This window comes from Dromiciops gliroides, chromosome 5 (genome assembly GCF_019393635.1).
Source record: "Dromiciops gliroides isolate mDroGli1 chromosome 5, mDroGli1.pri, whole genome shotgun sequence".
NCBI classification, from domain to species: domain Eukaryota; kingdom Metazoa; phylum Chordata; class Mammalia; order Microbiotheria; family Microbiotheriidae; genus Dromiciops; species Dromiciops gliroides.
In genome coordinates, this window is record NC_057865.1 from 156,714,268 (window position 1) to 156,737,040 (window position 22,773).

General features: G+C 33.2%; 1 protein-coding gene across 1 annotated transcript in view; it reads right to left on the bottom strand.

Moving 5' to 3' along the window:
* Positions 1 to 22,773, bottom strand: part of PCLO (piccolo presynaptic cytomatrix protein) — a 591,416-nt gene that overhangs the window by 209,296 nt on the left and 359,347 nt on the right. Inside the window, 3 exon segments of the mRNA XM_043967589.1 lie at positions 6,442 to 6,523; positions 16,468 to 16,489; positions 16,491 to 16,523. Of these exon segments, the coding sequence (XP_043823524.1) occupies positions 6,442 to 6,523; positions 16,468 to 16,489; positions 16,491 to 16,523 (137 nt within the window).

Genomic DNA, 22,773 nt, shown 5'->3' on the forward strand with positions numbered 1-22,773 from the left:
AAGGAAAACTGGTGATTGCACAAAGGATTAAGGAATTTGAGAGTTGAGGACAATGTATAATTGGATGACAAGCTTGGAAATTGAGGAAAATAAGCCCACAGCAAGAGTAATGGCCCAGGAGAACAAGTTGGGTTTTTTTTGGGGGGTGGGATTTGTGGGGCAATGAGGGTTAAGTGACTTGCCCAGGATCATACAGCTAGTAAGTGTCAAGTGTCTGAGGCTGGATTTGAACTCAGGTCCTCCTGAATCCAGGGCTAGTGCTTTATCCACTGCTCTACCTAGCTGCCCCTGATCTGGTCTTTGTTTAGGCCCCTGTTACATCATTCCTCGATATTATAACAACTTCCTAACTGGTCCCCTTTACTTCAGTGTCTCTCTTCCAATTTCTCCTTCACTCTGGTATTAAAGCATTGTTCCTATGCACAGGCCTTACTTTCCATGTAACTCACCTGCTCATAAAATTTCAGCAACTCCTCATTTCTTAGCAAACTAAAATATAAATCAACATTGAAAGACTATCCCATCTAGCTCCAAACCACTGTACTTCCCTTTATACATACTCTGTTCTAAACTTGATCCCCTGCTGCCAGCTTTTCATCTAATTCTGTCATCTCCTACCTCTTTGCCTTTCTGCATAATATCTCCAACATCTAGAATGGATTCCTCTCTTCCCTTCTTTTATTCGCTAGAGGCACCAAAAGGACTTAGTGGACTTCAACAATTTCTCTCTTGCCTTAGTTCTTTCAGTTGCCTTCTTTATAATTAGACTGTTTTGCTTGTGGGCATTCACTGAGAAACCTTGCTATAAGGGTCAAGTCCTCATGGCCTTCTCATCTCTAAAGTACTGTTGCCCTGAGAAAAAGGTTTACATGGGCCCTTGGTCTCTGTATTTGTTCTTCTCTATTCTAGGTGAAAGGAGCAGAATTTAAGCCTTCTGAGTTTTCAAAGGTCAACAGGCAGCCCCCACTCTCCTTAAGACATCCTGTTGTTCTGGGGTTGTATCTGGTTCCCTGAGAGGCAAGGAGGGAATTTCAAAAGTAAATTTCAAGAATAAGGTCAGTGGTAGCAGAGAAGAGGATTTTTTGGCAGTCAGGCTGCATCAGGAATTGAACTTGGTGGGACCAGTACTATGAGGAAATCCAGCTAAAAGGATGCCCTGATAGATGTTTGTTTTTATAATGTCTTCAGGTTGATGTTAAGGGGCTAAATGGAACTGAGGAGTTGGAAACTGGCTCCTAACACAGGAGAGAACACAGCCAGTGGAAGCTGGAGTCCTTGGCTGTGGAGAAGATATACTTCAATCTTCCTTGAGGGTACCCTAGATCCCTGAGGGGCCAGACGTAGCAGCTTGGTTCTGGAAGAGTGAGCCAGTATATACTTGTTATAAATATCACCTCATTTAAACCTCGCAGCAACCTTATGATGTAAGTGCTGTCTTTTATAGATGAAGAAAATGTACCTCAGTCATACAGTTAGAAATATCAGAAGCAGGATTTTAATCTGGGTCTTGCTGAACCCAGGTCCAACATTCTACCTATTCCATATCTATCTATCTATCTTTCTATTATCTATCATCTATCTGTTTGTTGTATGTATATATAGCTATATAGTATAGTGTTAATATATAGCATATATACATATACTAATATGTGTTTATATATACATATATACATAAACATGACACAGACACATTATAATATCAGATTTGTTGTAGCTACCTACTTGGAGCCAATGGCATTTTTTATAATTAATTAAGCTATATTTCTACAGGACTAAGAAAATGATAGGCTAATGATGAAAACAGAAGGTATTTCCTTTGAAAACACTGCCACATTATGCAATTAAAACATTATAATCATAAGATATAGAACCAGAAAGGATGATTATGTAGATAAAGAAACTGAAGCCCAAAGAGATTAAATGAATTGTCTAACATCATCCTTGTAGTTCGTAACAGAGAAAAAAGTTACAACCAGGTCTTCTGGGTCCAAAATCAGTGCTTTTCCCCATTACACCAAGCTGACTCAATTCACATGTCCTTTCTCATTAGTTTTACAAATGGAGCCATTCTATTCTTCTCCAGCGTCTGTGTCCCCCCACCTTCTTTTTTAAATTCAGAAGAGGGTAACGTTAGCTTTGCAAAAGCTGTTATATTCCTAGAATCATACCTGATATTCAATTGGAAGGAGAGGGAAATGGAGATCCATTTATTGAATGACTCATTTTGCTATACTTTCATTTTCTTATCACTAATGTGGCAATTAAACTGAGAAGTTGAGTAATACATTCTAAAATGCTTCACATTTCTGATGGAAACTTTTAGATATAATTTTTTTTACTTCAAAGGAACTACACTAGCCTATGCTGAGTTACAAAAATGAACACAATTCTTCATTTAGTAGCTAAAGTTACCAAGGAACTAAAGTATTAGGAGAAGTAAATATGGTGTGCATATATATGCATATATATAAAGGATTTTCCTTATCTGTTCTATATGTGGAGAAAATAGTTTTAAAGGCATATAACATTTTTAAAAAAATAATTTTAAAAGTATATTATGGGGTTTATTAATTTAGAGGTTAGAGGGAATTTCTAGTTTTGTCTTTACATAAAATGTGATGATAACACTTTTTCATAATTTTGTGAGAAGATGCTATAGATTGGGCCTACACCAAAAAGGACTAAATGAAAGAAGAACAGGTTCTTTATGTACACAAATATTTATAGTGGCTCTTTTTGCAGTGTCAAACATGGAAATTAAGGGTACACCAATTGTTTAAGGAATCGTTGACTAATTTGGGGTATATGAATGTGATGGAACACTATTGTATATCTAAGAAATGAGGAAATAGATGATGTCAAAAAGACATGTAAAGTCTTATATAAACTGATATAGAGTGAAGTAAGCAGGAAAAGAATAATTGATATTATAAAATCAATATTGTAAAAAGGAACATTTTGGAGAACTTACAAAGTGATGAATAAAATGAACAGATGTGGAACAATTTATATGATAATAAGCATACAAAAAATAAACAATTTTGAAAACTGTAAGAACTATGACCAATGCAAGGACCATTCATGATTTCAGAAGATAGATGATGAAACGTTATTCATGACAGAAAGGTGATGGATTCAGGGTACAGAATGTAACACAAGCTTTGAAGGCATTTATTTTGCTTAACTTTTACATATTTTACAAGAAATTTGTTCCTCCGTCCCTCCCCCAAGGGATTGAAGGGGAGGAAGGGAGAGAAAATAGATTTGCGTTCATTAAAAAAAAAAAGGGGACTTGTATGTGTTAGAGGTGCTGCAAATTAGAAAATGCTGAATGAACATTCAGATAAGGTCATCTATTATTCATTTTACGTAAATGTTTTACTATAAGCGATTTTTCATGAAATGGGAACAATATGTAAATGTTTATAATGTAAAAATTAAGACATCAATAAAACTTTTAAAAATGAACTTTGCTTACAATCACCATATGAAGTAGGTATTGTAAGCACTTTCCCATCTACAGAAACAAAGTCAGGCAGGTTGTGATTTACCTACCCCCGAACAGCTAATAATTTCACTTGCCTTTCACATTAGACTAGTTTTCACGCAACATAAATTTGCCCAGAGTTTTAGATGGACTTATCATAGAATTTCAAATTATCCAGTGTTATAGATAATTGCAAACTTTGCTCTATATAGCCTGATAAATCGACAGATAGATGGAGAGACACACACATGCTAAACTTTACATTTATACAATGTTTACATATATTTTCTAATTTGATTTTCAAAGCAATCCAGTAAGGTAGAGCAGGTAGAGCAAATATTGGTAACCAACTTTTGTTGATGAAAAAGTGAAGTTGTAGGAGCTTGCCTATCATTAAAAAACTAAACTAAACAACTAAACTAAACTAAGACTTGGACATCACCCTATGTCTTCTTACTCCAAATTCAGTCATTTTTGTACTCAACCAGAATGCATCTCACTCATAAGCAAAATAAAATATATACATGTAAAGCAATAAGATAAAAACATTAGAAACACTAAAAATTATGTTGTTGAAGAAACAGACCCCTGTATTAACTCACCGTACTTTTAAAAAATATCCCATCTAAATGAATTAATGGAAACATCTATACGTGAATCATCAATATGGACTAAATTTGACATGACAAATCTTTTTATCATTCATTTTAACAAATATTTATCTGTGTAAGTAATTATTTCAGGTAAAGTCTTTTCCCCCCATTTCTATATATAGGTATGGTAAGAGTAATTACAAAGTAAAAACCTAAGGAGGCTGAGTGCTATATTATATAATATTTAGACTCTTGCTCAATCTCCCTGCTAAAATTTTAGATGTAGAAGAAATTTAATTGAACTTGAAGCAAAGCAAATATGTTGATGAGAATTTATAGTATGTTTAGATTTTAAAGGTATATAGCATATACCACTATTCTACTAAAGTATTTTAAACTAACCTACAGTTAGAATCTTCAAATATAAAAACAGAATTATTAAAAAAACAGAATTATATAAGTGGGATTCTTCATTTAAAAAATGGAATAGATTATATTATTCCTATACTCTTCTATAGTGTGCAAATAAATAAAACACTCAGGAAACTGACAAAAGAATTTATGTATGCCCCAGATTTAAGATTTTCTATTGGAACTGCTGGAAAAATACCAATATTTTGCAAAGCTGGAAAACATACTGTTGATTTCCTTTCTGAGCTGTAGGGAGTTTCAGAAGATTGTATTAAGTAATTATTTGTATAGCAAAGTGGATTTTGAGATTCACTGTTGAAATTTTCATCAGTATTTAAAAGACATTCAAAATTGAAGTAAAATTATGAAAGCCTAAATTATATACCTCTAGGAGATGACAAATCACATATCTTAAAGGGAAAAAATGCCATCTAATCAATTCATCCTCTTATGAAAACAAGTAAAGGAACAGTTTTTTTATTATCTAAAATTGATCATGGACCAAAATGCTCAGTATTTCTGCTACATCCCACCAAAAGGTAAAATGAAAAAATAGCTACATAAAAGTTATAAAGAACATGTATACATTGCAATCTTAGAATTATCATAACTGGACACACATGTCCAGAAATGCCAAGTACATTTCATTATATGAATTTATAACTACAGTTTCTATTTACATGCAGCTAGATAAACTTTTTTTCCTATGAAATATGTTCTTTTTGAACCATGGCAATTTGTCTTTTTTGTTGTTGTTGGGGCAATGAGGGTTAAGTGACTTGCCCAGGGTCACACAGCTAGTAAGTATCAAGTGTCAGCCTGGATTTGAACTCAGGTCTTCCTGAATCCAGGGCTGGTGCTTTATCCACTGCTCCACCTAGCTGCCCCAAGTCTGTCTTTCAATATAAAATTTAAAAGAAAATATTTGTATGCCAGCATGTAAATGTAAACCTTTAAGGATTATATATTATTACCACTAGTAATAATGATAATGTATATATATATATATATAATAATCATAATGTATATATAGTGGTACAAGGTTTGAAAATCACTTTACATATGTTATTTAAATTACAACCTATGATTCATTCAATCACAGAATTTAAAACTAGAGGGGCATTCCAGATAACCCAATGATTTCTAGTTTTGCATTACAAATCAAGAATTCTATGAGATTCATAGAATTTGGAACTTATCGCCAAAACACATAGGTAGTAAGTAGAAAAGCCTGTATTTGAACTTGGATCATTAAACTCTGAACCCAATACTCCTTCACTACATCATTCTGCCATGTTATCAATGTGAGCAAATCTCAGTAATGCCTCCTCTTCATTTTTTACTCGTTTTCCATTCACATTTCCATTTGATATCTTTCTATTTGCTGACTAGCCTGATGGCTACAAAGACAATGTCATTTTCAAGAATATTCCTATTTTGTAGATTAGTAAAGAATATCAGATTCCCAAAGTACTATGCAATCTATATCTACCCAATTCACATAACATTCAATTAATCAATTCTTAATTTTATAAAAGGGCTACAACCAATTTGACTGATGTTTTCATTGAACCAACCAGTTGTTTTGGTGATTTGTACTTAAAAGAAGTTGTTAACTAGTTAGATTCTCATAAACGAAAAGAAGGATGTAGGATCCAAAGCCAAGTCAGCTGTCTTTATAGAATATATTACATAATACTCTAAGTCCAAAGACAACAAGCACTATTCGATGATGATAATGACTTACATATGTGAATAATTACGAATGATTATGTTTCATGGATTGAAATGGTCAGAATCCCAATTCAGTTTGTATGTGTGCTTTTCTCAAAAAATCTTAATATAACCAGAATCCATTTCACTCTCTCATCCAGAAAGAAATCTTGATGCATTCCATTTTCTATTTTTTTAATAAAATAGTAAATCATTGGTTTATTCATTTAGCTTTACCTGAAACTGTATGATCCTTAAGGTCTCTCGTTATTTTTATTCTTGCATGAGGAAAGATGTACTGTGTAGGCTTCCCGTTCATCTGAGGAATATAAAACATACATGTTACAAAATATATAATCCATTTAAGTACAACTTTAATACACACATATATTTTCCTGGTTTATTTCATAACATCTTTCATAAGTCAATGAAAAATGTATTACAAGGTTTGAGTAACAGCTTTCCAACTTACTTACATGATAATAGTGTTATTGCAGAGCTTGTTTTTTGCTTGTTTTTGGTAATGACATTTTGAATTTTTCAGTATGTGATAACTTTTCCTTTGTAATTAAATAATTAAATAATCTATGATTGCTATACACTAATATATTTTTCCTAAGATAATGCTGGTTTATAACTGACAATAAAAGTCTATCCCTAAATAATTATTAAGTAAATAATGGGGCAGTTAGGTGGATAGAGCACCGGCCCTGTATTCGGGAGGACTTGAGTTCAAATTCGGCCTCAGACACTTGAGACTTACTAGCTGTGTGACTCTGGGCAAGTCACTTAACCCCAATTGCCTCACTTTAAAAAAAAAGGAAAGAAAAGAATATAATGGCAGTGAGTTGATAGAAGAAATGATTGCAAAACTTTTACTTTCCTACTTTCAATCTGGAAACGTGGGAAAGTGAGATGTTCAGGCAAATTTTCTTCATTTTCCAAGTTAGGAGGTAGGACAAATTGGGCTTCTGCTCCCATCTACCTACTACTAAGTATATTCAGATAATTCCTAAACCCTTATTTTCTGTACCCACTTCTTTTCTGTGTTCTACATAAGCATATCATACCTAGATGAAACAAAGCTGGGAGTGGTAGCTTTCGGACTAAATCGGAGTCAAGATACAAAATGTTCTTGACAGACTAGAACATTTGATTCACTTTAATAAGAGGAAACTCAACAGGTAGCCATATCAAGGCACAATAGGGTTCAAAAAAATCAACTTCTCAAGTACTATATTGGAAAGGCACAATTAGACCATCAGTGTTTTAGAAAAAGGGCTGTAGGTTTTAGCAGACTGCCAGATCAATGAATCAACACAATGATGTGGCCCTCCAAAGATGTTAATGTAACCTTGAGCTGAAAAAAAAGAGGCCTCCAAGAATCAGAAGGTTATGGTTTCAAAGAGCATTCTGCTCTCAGTGCCACTGTCTTGGAAGAAAACTGATGTCTGAGAATATCTAGAGAAAGGTAAGCAGGATGGTGAAAGGCCTAGAATCCCTGTCATAATAACTTTCTAAGGCAATGGGGATCTTTAGCCTACAGCAGAGAAGACTAGCAGGGTGAGGATGAATAATAGCTATCTTCAAATATTTGAAGAGTTTGTTCTTTGGAAGAAGGATTAGACTTGTTCTGATTGTCACCAAAGAACAGAACCAGAAGTAATGGGCAGAATTTTCAAAGAAATAAATTTAGCCTTGATACACAATTTGGAATACTGAAAAGTGAAATGGGCTGCCTTAGAGACAGTGGGCTTTCCTCCTTGGCGTTTCCAAATAGGGACTGAAACTACTTATCAGTTATTATGGAATTACAGAATCATGTTGTAGTGAAGATTCTTTTCTTTTTCTTTCTTTTTTTTTTTTGCATGAGTTGGATTATATGGCCACTGAGATCTCTTCCCACTCTAAAAAATTCTATGGGCTAGTGAAATTGCACTACTCATAGGTCATCTCTTTGTCTATGTGCTACTTGTTCCTCAAGATGAGTGTGTCCTAAACTGAGTTGCTTATCATTTTTAGTCATCTTTGACTATTTTTTCCCATTCGTGTCTCAAATCCAATCTGTTACCAAGTCCTATCACTGTCACCTCAAAAACCATGCAAAGACAATTCCCTTCACTGCCACAGTAAAAGTCCTCCTTATACCCTATCTGGATCATTATAGTAGTCCCCTAAGCCTTCTTATGTCCAGTACTCTCATCTGTTCTTCATGGCATTGCCAAAATGTGCTTGGTACAAAGATACTTGTCTGCTAAAAAAATTTCTGCCATATCTGTTTTTAGTTTAGAATGGTTACAGGGTTTGTTGTTCAGTCATTTTTTTTGTGCCTCTTTGTGACCCTATTTGGGGTTTTCTTGGCAAAGGGGGTGGAGTGGTTTGCCTTTTCCTTGTCCAGTTCATTTTATAGATGAAGAAACTGAAGTAAACAGAATTAAGTGACTTGCCCAGGGTCACACAGCTAATAAGTGTTTGAGACCAGATTTGAAGTCATGAAAATGAGCCTTCCTGACTCCAGATCTGACACCTATATACTATGACACCACCTACCTGCCCCCACAGGACAGGGTTAGATGGAATTAATTACAATATAAACTTTGAATATAAATTGAACATTTTGGAAAACAAAGTCATCCACAGAGAATCCTTCTATGTAGACTCTACACAAGGCATCTTTCCTTGACATTAGTGAATAGCTCACATGAAGCTATATGTTTGATACTGATAATGAAATAATTCCTGATTCTAGTAATCACACACATCATTGATAATAGATCATAGGTCTAGTGCTGCAATGAGCACAAGCCATCTAGATAATTGCTTAAGTGTACAGATAAATAAATTGAAGACCAAGTGGAATTAGAACACATATCTTCTATCTTCAGAGCCTGGGTTCTTTCCACTGTACCTTTTCTAGGCTTTTTGAGCACAGGCTCAAAATTCAGGCTTGAATTTTGTTCTACTCTGTCAAATATTAATAACAAACTGAAACAATGACAGGCAGATCTTATATTCTGTACAATTTTAAGTATAATTGTAAGTATTTGATCTGCTAGAAACTCATCTTTAAAATCCTAGTTTCCTCCTAATATTTTTATCAAAGATGTCCTCAAAACATGGACTATTTTGATAATGTCTTTCTAGAGAAGAGAAAGAAAGCTTACCTTTTTCCCCCTTTAACCTAGCTATAGTTCTGTTGGAGACACAGAAAACTGAACTATTTTCAGTTGCTTTTATTTTTTCTTGATAAAAGCACCAACTATAATCCTTTCCATTCTTTTGTAATCATCATATCTTTGAGATTTTTAGAAAATCATTCCCTGATTCTCATTAAAATAATGTCATTTCCAGCACAATCAGGGCTAGCACTCTTCCAAATGTCATCTTCTTAGATGTCACTTGTCATTTCTTCACCTTAGTACATTAGGTACTCAGGTGGTAGCGTAGAAATGGGATGGTTCCATTACTGTTACTGATGAGCATAGTTCACTATATAACCACTGCCAAAGATATTAGATTTCATGTTTGTTGTACTCCTTGTGGCTTCATCTAGAAACACTCTCAAGATGATGACCTGGCTTAGCTGAATTTAGTACCAATCTCTCAGACAGCTCACTTTATCCTCAATTGTTCTTCACTGTCTGCTTGCAGTTTTCCTTCATCTGTTATATACTAAAAATGAGCTTACACTGGTATTGCATGTCTCCCATGAATCTCTTCTTGTTGAGGGGATTAAGCATTTTGATAGCTGTGGTAGTTTTTGGATGCTTTCTCCTTGTTCTGGTGATTCATGCATGTTCAAATTCTTTTTAAGAAAACCTTAATTATGTCTATTTTACCTTTTTCAAGTTAAAAGCTTATTTAAACAGGTTGGGAGAGAGGTCCTATATTTAAGGACACAAGTCAATTTCATGGTTATATTATTTATTTTGTCATATCTAGAAGCATCAGGTTATATTCTTTTTTGGGTGGGGGAGCAGTGAGGGTTAAGTGACTTACCCAGGGTCACAGCTAATAAGTGTCAAATGTCTGAGGTCAGATTTGAAGTCAGGTTCTCCTGAATCGAGGGCCAGTGCTTTATCCACTGTGCCACCTAGCTGCCCCTTTATATTCTTTTAAAAAGTTTTATTGAAGCCTTTTGTTTTCATTTCACAATCATTTCCAAATATTGCCCTCTACCTTACTCCACCCAGTGATCTTTCTCTTGTAACAAACAGCAAAACCTACCAACATAGAGATTATATTTAAAAGCCCATGCAACCAATATGCCCCAATACATTCACAGTACCCCACTTTGCTAGAGAGAGAAATAAAGAAAAAAGAAAGGAAGGAAGAAAGGAAGGGAGGGAGGGTGGGCGGAAAGGAAGAAGGACATTTCCTAAATTTTTCCAGGAACAAATTTGGTTATGAAGATTACATACTATTCAGTTGCTTTATTGTTTTTGTAATGTATATTGTTGTAGTTATGAATGTCTCCCCCATTTTATTTCATTCTGCATTAGTTCATACAAGTTTTATCATGTTTTACTGAATTTGTCAATTCATTATTTCTTATGGTTTCTGATTCTACTCTAGAAAAAATGCTCATGGTCTATAGGCATGAGGCATAATTAATCTGGTTAATTCATTTTGTTTTTAATCTCAAATTATATTTTCCAATATAATTTCCATTATCCTTGCCTTTGCTCATTTTCACAGCAAAGTTACTATGTTTCATTGTCTATGAAAGTTTAATTGGGAAGTTTGTGTCATATTCTTCATCCAATTTCTCTGCTTCCTCCTCTTTAATACATGTTGGTGCATAAGTTAGAATTATCTTTCTAGTAGTAGGTATATTTACACTTAGCATGATGAATAAAAGACAAGATGACCCATGAATTGATGTTCTTCATTATTAGTGGGCATGAAGTAAAACCAGCTCTATTTTTTTCATTCCTCAAAAGCTTGTAAGTCATTCATAAATCTGGTTTCTTTATGCCTTCCCATTTCACTTACAGTGACTCAATCACTATGTATGTTATTGATTCTTACCAGTTTTATATAGCATTTGGTTGTTGGACAATAATGTCAGTGAGTTAACAGAACTAATGATTAATAATTTTATAAAATAATAAGAACTAACATTTACATAGTACTTTATAGTTTGCAAAGAACTTTTCATATATAATCTCATATGATAGCCACAACAAATCCATAAATTAGATTCTACTATTATTCCCACTTAATATGAGTGAAACAGGCTAAGAAAAACAGGCTGATGCCTTGCCTACTATGGTCACAATACCAATAAGGCAACTGTAAAATTCAGGTATTCCTGATTCAAAAGCCAATACTTTATCTACTATGCTGACCTGTTGACTCTTTAGAATATTTAAGAGCTGGGTGATTCTTATCATCTTCTGTACTATATCTATTTCACCACATTGATTCTGATATTGTAGATAGGGTATCACATAAGTGTAAATGTATTTTTTTCTTTATAAAAAATAAAATTTGTAGGTCAAATAGGACACTCCCCACCAACCTCTCCACCCCCACCCTGCCCCCACCAGCCACTCTGCAGTGGTTATCCTTATGGAGATAAATCTCTCAATTCTAAACTTAATCTCGGGAAAGGAGACTGCAGAGTACATTAATACTCTCATACTCAATAACCTTTATTCTTGTTAAAATCAAACAGAGTTTGAGCTGAAAATAGCATAGCTTTTGAAAAACCAATCACCTTCAGACCATGATGAGGCATATGGACAATTTATTTCTAAATAATAGAGTATGTACCTTGTTTGTACTGTACTCCTCTTTCCATATTGGTCATACCTCTAGGGACTTTTTAAAGTTCCACAAATCATGGCATTTTACACATTTTATTGGCAAAAGAGCCACCATATTGTATGCAAATACACGAACCCATCACTCATTCAAGCCTTCTTCTGTTCAAAAAGGTATTATTAATAGCATTATCCATCATATACTGTAGGTTTTTCTTAAGGTAGAATTAGAAAGCCATAAAGCTATGGTGATAACTGCAATTTCAATTCTCATTTCTGAGACGACTATAAAAACTGAATTTTTGGGGCCATCTCTGTTTCTACATGGCCAAATGAATTATGAAAAAAGAAAACAAGTTAAATAATGCAAACTTCTGCATTATAATTAAAATTAGCTTTGTTCTCTTTACAATTTAGTGCAATAGAAAGAGGTATGAATATGACCCTTATTTTACTTTTAATTAATTAATTAGTTTAAGGTTTTGAGTTCCAAATTCTATCCCTTTCTCATTTCCTTCCTCCCTACCCTCCTCCCTCCCTGAGGTGGTAAGCAATCAGATATGGATTATACATGTGAAATTATGTAAAACATCACCATATTAGTCATTTTATATAAAAAGATTCAAGTTTTAAAAAAGCACAAAATAGCATGCTTCAGTCTGTGTTCAGTCAATATCAGTACTTTCTTTGGAGGTAGATAGTATGCTTCATCATTAGTTCTTTGGGACTAATTTATTTTAAAAACAAAATATTGATTTATTAATATAGACAGTTATCTTTAAATAGTATTGTTGGGGTCTACTTTTAGAAAGATTTACATTTTTAAAATAACTACCATAATTGCATTTTACTATTTAAGTAGGTAGATATTTTACTACTGACCATTAAAAATTATATTTAAGTACACTGTAAATGCCAGATATGTACAACTTAGATTAAGAGGAAGTTAATTCAGTTATAGACCAGCACAATTCCCAAGCTGAATCACTCAGGGTATGGCCTCAGGAAAGTCATGTGACCTAATTGTTCTTAATTAACTGCAATCTAAAGATTTATTACAATTTGGACTTTTAATCTAAAATTAAAGTGTTCAGAAAAAAAGGAATATAGTCTATTACCTATATCTACTTTTAAGGAAAGAGAAAGCTTAAGTAGTTATCTGAAGACATTGAAACAGAGAAAAAAACTTCAACAATAAACTCTTGGGTCCAGAAGTACTAGTTGAAGTCTATGTGTTTAAACATGACATTTGATTACATAATTAACAAATGTCAACTAGTAAAAAAAATCTCAGACTAAATCCTTCAATCATTGCCACAGTTAACCTTTTAATTACAAACTTTTTTGTTGGTTAAATTATCCACACTGGCATGCGTCACTGAGTGGACTACACTTTACTTTGTTAAGGCAGTCCTGTTAATTGGAAACCAATGATAGAGACCACTTCATTTCATATATCTCTTAATTTAATTTCATAAAAGTTATTGGAGGAAATATGATACCAAGAGAATTAGGAAGAGATACTATAGAAAAAATAAAAATGTTTCATTCAAAATAGTACTAAGATTTTTAAGTCAGTGTCTGAAGAATGGAGGATCATGACCCAATAGTATTGAGTTTTTATTCAGTGTCTGTTTGTGGAATGAAGGATCATGACCCAGGGTTCTAGAAAGCTACCAGTGCAAAGCACTGTTCTGTGCCATTGTAGAATAAACTGTGATGCGTTCTATTAAGATCAACTGTCTCGTTTACTACTAGCATTATACTGGGGGTAGGTCAATCAGCCTAGCTTGGTTTGGGGAAGAACCTTATGAAAACATTGGCACCATACTCATAGAAGTATGGATGAGCTAGATTTAGAGCAAGACACATGGGTTCAGTTCTAGTTCTGCCACTTCTTATCTCTGTAACTCTGAAAAATTAAAAGATCAGAGAATTTAGCATGGTAGAAAAAGGTCAAGAAGACCATAATCATCTAAATTAATCTCTTTTTTTTTTTTAGTGAGGAAACTGAGCACCGGAGAGGTAAAGCAATTTGTCTAAAGTAATCGAGACAAGTTGTCACTGACACAAATCCTGTTCTTTCTACAGCAAAAACCTGCCAAAGTCACTCCTCCCTAAGCCTCAGTTTCCTTAAGACACAAAATACATGTTTACATATGTGTTTGACATGTATCTGAATGGATAACTGGCACACAAACATGTATGCACACACATGTTATATATGTGTGTGTATAACTGACCTACTTATCACACATGTCTATTGTGAGGACATAACATTTTAACTAATACCCAAGTTGTTATTGTTGTTATTTTGCTGTTTTCTTTCCTTTGCCATTGCTTAGTATTTCCCTTCAAGATTTAGGATCACAGGATTTAATTATGCTTAGTGGCTCAGAACAGTCAATACCATTGATACTATCATGATATTCAGGAAGCAGGCACGGAACAGATTTTTGTAGACAAGGTGACTGAGATGTAAGGAAATTGAATAACTTGTTCAAGGTCCTATTCATGAATGGAAGCAATTCTGTCAATTCGTATTCCAACTATTTCCATTAAAATTAAGTATATCATATATTGTTGTTGGTGTTTTTTCAGATATTTCAGTCGTGTCTGACTCTTTTCTACCCAATTAAGGATTTTCTTGGCATAGATAATTTAGTTCTTTTCTATTTCCTTCTCCAGTTCATTTTACAGATGAGGAAACTGAGGACCGAGTGATTCCCCTAGATCACATAGCTAGTAAGCTCTTGAGGATGGATTTTACTCAAGAAAATGCGTCTTCCTGACTCAGCCCAGTTACTCAATTGCAAATTGTGATTTGTTTCTAAGCTGATATGATTACTCATTGATGTAACAGTATGTTAATATTATTCACTACTTATATATTATATTTAAGGTAAAAATACTTTCTTTTCTTTTAAAAAATCTAGTAAGTTATATAACTAGTCCATTTTCCTTATTATTTTTAATTTTCTGAGGTTTTATAAACATAAATCTTAGTGATGCATAAAGTTTGAAATAGGAATATTTGTGTTTCTGGTATCAATAGATCACAATTCCTCTTTAGCATTTAAGGGGTAAAACAAAGGATGAAAATGAGGTTGATATATTTTCCCTCTTGCACAGGATGTTGCTATATTTTAAAAAATTAGGAAAATCTTTGGAAGAAGTGTTAGGTCAAAGGAAACTGCTGATAAAAATTATATTGTAACCCCTTATACTTTTATCACATAAAATATTTCAACAACAAAAAAGAGAAAATATTTCAACAAAATAGAAGGATCTAGTCTTCTGACTCCAAGATAAACACTCTATCTACTGTGCCTCCATCAATGAATTACTAGTAAGAGTGACACTGCTATATATGCCATGGGGTGACAGTTATACACAATTAATGGTAAAATGTAAACTTACCCTTTTCCTACGTATCTATATTTTATAGGTGAATTAGAAAGTTTTTCTGCAAAATATAATGATGTAGCAATATATATGTATATATCAATGTAAATATTTATATTATTATGTATTTTGGGTTTTTTGTCAGTGTTTTGATTTTCTAGATAGGAAAGTAAGTTAAGACTTAAAGGAGATGCTATCTTAAAAAGATAAAAATGGATTTCTGTCACTGAATAATTTGTTAGAATTTTTAAAATCACGAGAATTTATGAATACATCATTCTGTCATTTCATGCAAACTCAAGTCAATTCAAATGCCTTTTAATTCATATGTTTAGGATTGAGTTCAGCCTTATTCCTTTACTTTAGGCACAAAGGAGTAAGGAAGAAATAAGGCCCAGAACTTAGATACTACTAGTTATTAACAAAAAGAATTAGAAAGATGAGGTGACAAAGCAATTGGATATGTCTGAACAATAACAAAGAATAAATAACACAGTGGTAAAGAATAAAAAGTGAATGAATGAATTAAAATGATAAACATCTTTGTTTTAAGCTTTTATTACAATGTTAAAAATGGATTGTGATCAAAGAAACAGTGAAGAAACATGAATGTATTGAATTTTTGAGCTATCATTCTAGTTTTTTTATATGCTGTGAGAAATTGATCTTAATTTGTAGCTCATGTTGACCTACAATTAGTATTGGAAAATAATATTACTCAAGGACCCATTTTTCAATGGAAGCAACAAATCAAGTCAAACTTTCCCCCCCCAATTGATGTCGAAAAAATATCTCAATGCAATAATTTGGTACTGGAATTTTAGAATTATATTTACTTATCAAATTTAATGCGTTATGGATGTGTCATTGTCATTGCATTACAATGCAACTTGTCATTATCAATTGCAACTGATTATGTTAATTGGGGCAGGGTCACATGATGATTTTTTTGTTAGCTAAGAATTATAAAGGATTAAATTGTGACTTTGTTAATATAATTTCATTTTTATTTAAAAAACAATTGAGAACATTTAGGGTAGAATTTGACTATAAGAATAATTTGAAAGTGATAATTTGATGAAATACTTACTTGTTCTTGATGTTGCTGAGAGTCTTGAATGAATCAGTCTTTCTGGTAGTTTCCCAGGTCAAGACATGTCATTCTCTAAACGAGTTTCCCTGGGCTTGTCAAACAATCTGTTTCTCCCGAGTAGGTGATAGGCTTTGGAAACAAGGAAATGTCAAACATTCCAACCCAGATGACAGAGTAGAAGAGAGTGCGCAAAAGATGATACCATAATCAAACATGCATTTTTAATGGTTTCATGCAGTTAAAATTGCAATTTCACATGGGAGCAAGACAAGTGTTTCAAATACCAAACACCAATAATAAAATTCATAAAGTAGCATATTACTATGGAATAATATATGAGAGGACTAAGTCACAAGCATAAAATAATGCTATATTTAAAGGTTCCTGTCAGATATTTTTATACATAGAGAAAAACTGAGAGAACACTTTAAGTGTTCAGTTCAATGCAGTGATGGTTTGGCTGGTGTTAATATTTGTTAGACTTTCTACATTTTTAAAGTCGAAAGTTAAATGTAAAATAAAATATTCACAAGTTAATTTTGCCTTCTCAAAAAATCATAGAGAAGCTTTTATGTTAATTTTATTCTCAATAAAAGATTCTCATTAATCTTATCATGGGGATCTTATCTTTTTTCCTGTCTTGCCATTTTTCAGCCATTTCTTAGAACTGTATAAAAGATAAAATTTGGTTAAACATATTTTCTATGCTTATCCTTATATTGCCATTTTTTGTGTTTTAAAATTATTAGTAAATGTGATGAGTTGAATTTTTTGCCTTGTGTACAACTTTTTTATCTTAAAAACATTGCTCATTTTCAGGTTTTCATAGCTATAAATAGCATAATTTTGGTAAAGATGTATAGGACCAAACTGAGTACCCTGGGGTTTGGGGGGGAGGTGCATATGTGAGTGTAATGGGGGCCTGATAGAAAAAATTCTCTCTAAATATCCTCATTATATATCTCTGCCTCCCAAATAAATGAGATAGTAGCAACCTTCCATGTTTAGTTTATTCTGTATTGTATTAATGCTGCCAGTTTAAGGCAGATTCCAGTAATTTCCTAGTATGTAGGCTAAATGATATAGATTAATATATCATGTCAAGATGAGCTATGTGTTATACATTAGTGAAGTATTGTTCTTGAAGATTGTCAATGAATACTGCATATTATGTTCTCTATTACTATTGATAACAATACTTGTATCACATTAAAACAATCATATTGCGAGTATAAAATACAACAAACACAAACTTCTATCTTCTTTTGAGAATGAGATGGTTGCCATTCCAACTGAATTCAATTGTGTATTTCTAGTTATTTTGTGTGTGTGTATGTGCATGTGTGTGTGTGCATGTGTGTGTGTGTGTGCATTTTTCCCCTTTTCAAATAGAATTATAAGTTCTAGGGGTGCAAAAATGTCAAATAAGGAAATCAGTTTTAAAATGTTTCTACTTTTAAGCAACTAATAGCTTCTCCCCTTTGCTATTAGCCAAATATTTCCATAAAGGTAGAAAAAGCAGGCCAATAACATGTATTTTCCATTATTTCCTCTCACAAATTAAGCGATCAGTTCATGAGTCACTGAGAAATTCATGAAATTTCAGTCTCTCTTATTTTAATTTGATATTAATATGGGTAATTAATTCTAGAAATTATTAAACATTCAATGTTTAAAAAAGACATTCAACCAGTAACAACTAAATGGACTGGTAAGTTTAACTGGCTCCCCTATGTAGACATATCCAGAAGATGAGAAAAATTTTATACTGGATTGCAGACTGGAGAGAGGGATGCCCTTCAAGGAAAAGAGATGACATTTATACAGGGATATTTGGACTGATAGTTAAATATCGTTTGATGAAAATGAAAACAAAAACAAAAACAAAAACTCAAGCCACGGGAGAGAAAAACAAAGATAAAAACAAATAAACAAAAAAGTTATTACATGATGAGGTGCTTGCCTTAAAGTCAAAAGTCTCTGTGGCACCTACCTGCTGCCCCCCTCAAAAGAATCAGTTTTATTAATTCACTTGGACAACTGGTTAGTTCATTAAGGGAAAAATCAGTCACACCCTTTGTAAGTGTCACACTGACAAAAATAGTCCATGGATTGGTTTTAAAAATATTTTCTGTATATTGTAATGTTATTTTCAGTGGAAACATTTTCACTTTAGTATATTTGAGGTTTCAAAAGGCAAGGTTTTTATATCTATAATTTGAAAAGGTATATATTTGGATGTTTATTAATTTTATTATACACACTGAAGATATAGAATGGAGATATCTTCAAACTACCCATTTAATGAAATGCAATTACATGAATTCTTTAAATTTTTTCTTAGTCTTGAGAAATTGCTTCAGAGCTCTTAGTTTTCTCAAAATTTTTTCAGTTTAGTAAAAATAAGCTACTGTCTTAATTATTCATTTTACCCTCAGAAATGTTAGAATCCTTTCAACAGATGCTCCAGGAATAAATGAAAAAAACATAAAAGAAGTCATTTTAAAAATTAACACAAATGAATGAATTGTATCTTGACTTAAAACATTAAAGCAATTGGAGGATGTGTTATTTCCTAAAAACTAAAACAAAACAAAACAAAAACTCCCCCAAATCCATGGAATGGTATAAAATAGAAGCTGCTTTATATAACATATTGAAACAAATCTAAAATAATCTTCGGTGCTATATTGAGTACTTTGAAAACAGAATATTTATCAAGTGAAATTAGGTACCAATGTTTCAATTTCTTTATTGTTATTTGACTTTTAGCCTGATTCTCTTTTGTTTCATTCGACTAAAATAACATGTCCTTTGGGTCCAAAGTAAGGCAAGAATTAATTTTGTTATTCCAGAGGAGCAAATAAGGGATGAAAAAAGGCAAATTGGTCGTGTAAATTCTCAGAAAACTTTCTTTTGTGGATTTCCATCAACCCAATCTTTGCTCTAATGTTCAGCATATCACAATATTCAAATTAAAAATTGGCAATGCTCCTTTTCTCATTCTTCTCTGAATCTGACATTTTTTTTTTTTTAGTGAGGCAATTGGGGTTAAGGTGACTTGCCCAGGGTCACACAGCTAGTAAGTGTTAAGTGTCTGAGGCCGGATTTGAACTCAGGTCCTTCTGAATCCAGGGCCGGTGCTCTATCCACTGCACCACCTAGCTGCCCTGAATCTGACATTTTTAACCCAAGTTCCTCCTTTGCTTTTTGCTCACATAATAATCTCATTCTTTCCCTGGTCTATGATCATTCCTTTGATGCCTCATTTTTTTGTTCCCCTTTTAAAATGCCACACCCCAATACAAACATACTGTAAAACCTCAGTCTTAGAATTTTGACTTTTCTCTCTTCTACATACTCCTGGGCAGTGTTTCTCTTACCATCAGCTATCTCCTTTATGCTCTCAGTGCTACACATCATGCCTCAACATCTCAAGTGAGCTCCAGCACTGCATTTCCTACTGCATATAAAGACAACCCTTTAGAGTTCTTTAGTACCTTCAGTTTTACATAGGAGATTGATCTTCCTCTACCTACCAGAAATCTTGAACACAATACAAGATAGCCAGCTGCAAGGCACAACCGCATCAGAAATTCTTTTGAAATGTCAAGGTCGCCTAAATTCTAAGTTCCTCTGGCAATAAGAAATTATCTAGCACTACCTTTCATGCTACCATTAAAATACCCTTACCCTCCTAACATGATTCCTTTATAATCTGTTTTCATGAATTTGCCTTTCCATCAATTCTACTTTCTTTTGAAATTTTAGACCAATTCACTTCATCTCCATTGTTTTACCCCCTGCAACTTGCTGCAATATTATCCTCTTCAATTGTGGTCAAATTCTTCTTTATCCCAAATACTTCCTGATCTCTTTCTACTTTTTTTTTCTTTTTTGCAGGGCAATGAGGGTTAAGTGACTTGCCCAGAGTCACACAGCTAGTAAGTGTCAAATGTCTGAGGTCGTATTTGAATTCAGATCCTCCTGACTCCGGGGCCAGCACTTTATCCACTGTGCCACCTAGCTGCACCCTCTCTTTCTACTTCTAAGGTAAAACTTGGATTTCCTTCAAGTATAAGAATTTTCTCAGTAGGACCTTACATTCAATGTTGATTTATTCCAATGCTTTTTAAAGATAACTGATCCATCATTAACTCGATCCAATCCATTAATTTAAGTTTGTTGCAAACCATCAATAAATAAATCTCTACAACACAAAGTCTTGTACTTCAGTGGTTTTGACAATGAGCTGAAAATTTTTCCTCTTACCCCATAGTCTGCCATTATCTTCAGCAACTTCAACTTCCAGCTTGATGACACTTCTGACACCTATCATTCACATTTCACTCATCTCCTTATATAAAATTATTTCCCTTTCCACCCTCACTTCACCCATTCATTAGGACAGTTATATGATGGAGAAAATAAACAATTAAATCTTTTATTCCTACAACCTTCACTTGCTTCTTAATTTCAATACCCCTTGTATATATCCTTATTCCCCTATTCTCATTGCCACCATCACAATGTTTTTTTTTTATCAATTCATATCTTAATTACTACAAATCTTCTAGATCATTATGACTCTCATCTTAGTTTTACTTTTTCTGACTTCTAACTCATCTGTACTATTCCCTAAAACACCACATTTGTCAAGGACTTATAATTTACTACCAAATCAAGCTGGTGTTCTTAGGTAAGGCTTGCAAATACTTCCATTTCATTTTTTGCTACTGCTCAATTCTAAGACAGCCACTCTTCTTAACACATCCTATAGATAAGTTGAATTACATTCCATGGACTTTCACTGATGTTGCTTCTCTTGCTAGAAATGACCTATCTTCTTGGCAATGGGTGACTTCTTGATCAATGTATATTTAAATCCTACCCACCTTACAAGAACCATTTCAAATGAATATCCTTGCGGAAAAAAAGAAAGAAAAAGAAGAAAGGTTTTCCTGGTTTTTCCATTTGACACTAGTCTCTTCCTGGTTTCCCTAAATTCCTTTATTACATATCATCCATCTCAGGAAGTTTGACAATTTTTTGTGTTCTAACTTGTTCTCTTGTTTCGTAGGTTTATGTTTTTCCTTCACAATGAGTTTGTCATCTCTTTGCAGTCAAAGCTCATATATTGGGCTTATTTGGTATATTTCACAGGTGCTATACCATGTTAAACATTTTATAGGTATAAGATTAAGTCTATCTTCTTGTAACTGTAGGGTGCCTGCTTTCCTATTGCAACATATCTATTTTAAAACAAATAAATACAAATGTATTGACAATTTATGGAACACATTTACCATTGGAGCCATAATTGCTTCTACAAAGTCATTCTATTCATTAGAATTAGCTTCTCAATTCAAATATCCTACCCTCACTCCGTTTTTGAGGGCATGTTTTCTGAAAATGGGGTAGAGAGGAACTTCTACTAACACATTCACATTCCTTGTCTCTAGTGCATATTTCTCCTAGCTTTGAAAATGTAGTTCCTGATGTTAAGGTTATGGAGAGCAAATATCATAACAGCTCCTTTTATATGACTAGGCATGCCTGTTCCCCAATCTCTTGGCACAACAGGGTACAGGAATGTATACTCTTCAGACAGTGGTCCTCCTTGTATTTTTAAAAGCATGCTTTCTAAGCCTGGAACAGAAAACTAGACTACTGGTCTCAATTTCTAAAATACAAAATTATTAATGAAATAGATTTTGCCTAAGAGTTATAGCTATTGAGGCAATTGGGAAATCACTTAACCTTTCTCATGAAGATAACACTTAAGTATGTTCTCAGGTCTTCCAAATTCAGGTCACATTTATCTCTAATCTCTTTTAATATTTTAAGTGATACATCTTTTAAATAGGTCATTTACCTAGTTTAAGCTATCTAACAATAAAATCTTCCTCTTGAGTAGAAAATTCCTTTTACAATGGAATGGATTATTAGTTTAATTAATAAGTGAAAAGGGAAACTTATTTCAGGAGCTTATATACTAGTATTTTTGAATTTTTTAAATCTTGACGAATGGTTGATTATTATGTGCATACTGATCTTTGAGAAGGGTTTCCTACCTTGTCATAATAAATGTGAAAAACTCCATGAGACTAACAATAATATATGTATGTTTATATACACATGTATATGTAGATATACACATGTATGTTGCATACGCACATGAAATCTATTTAAAATTGTTTAAATACTTGTGAAATGTTCTAAATTGATAGCTTTTAGAAACTGATGCCTAGCTAATCTCTAAATCCTGTGACATTTTCATTTATTCGGTCCTTGGCTTCTTTG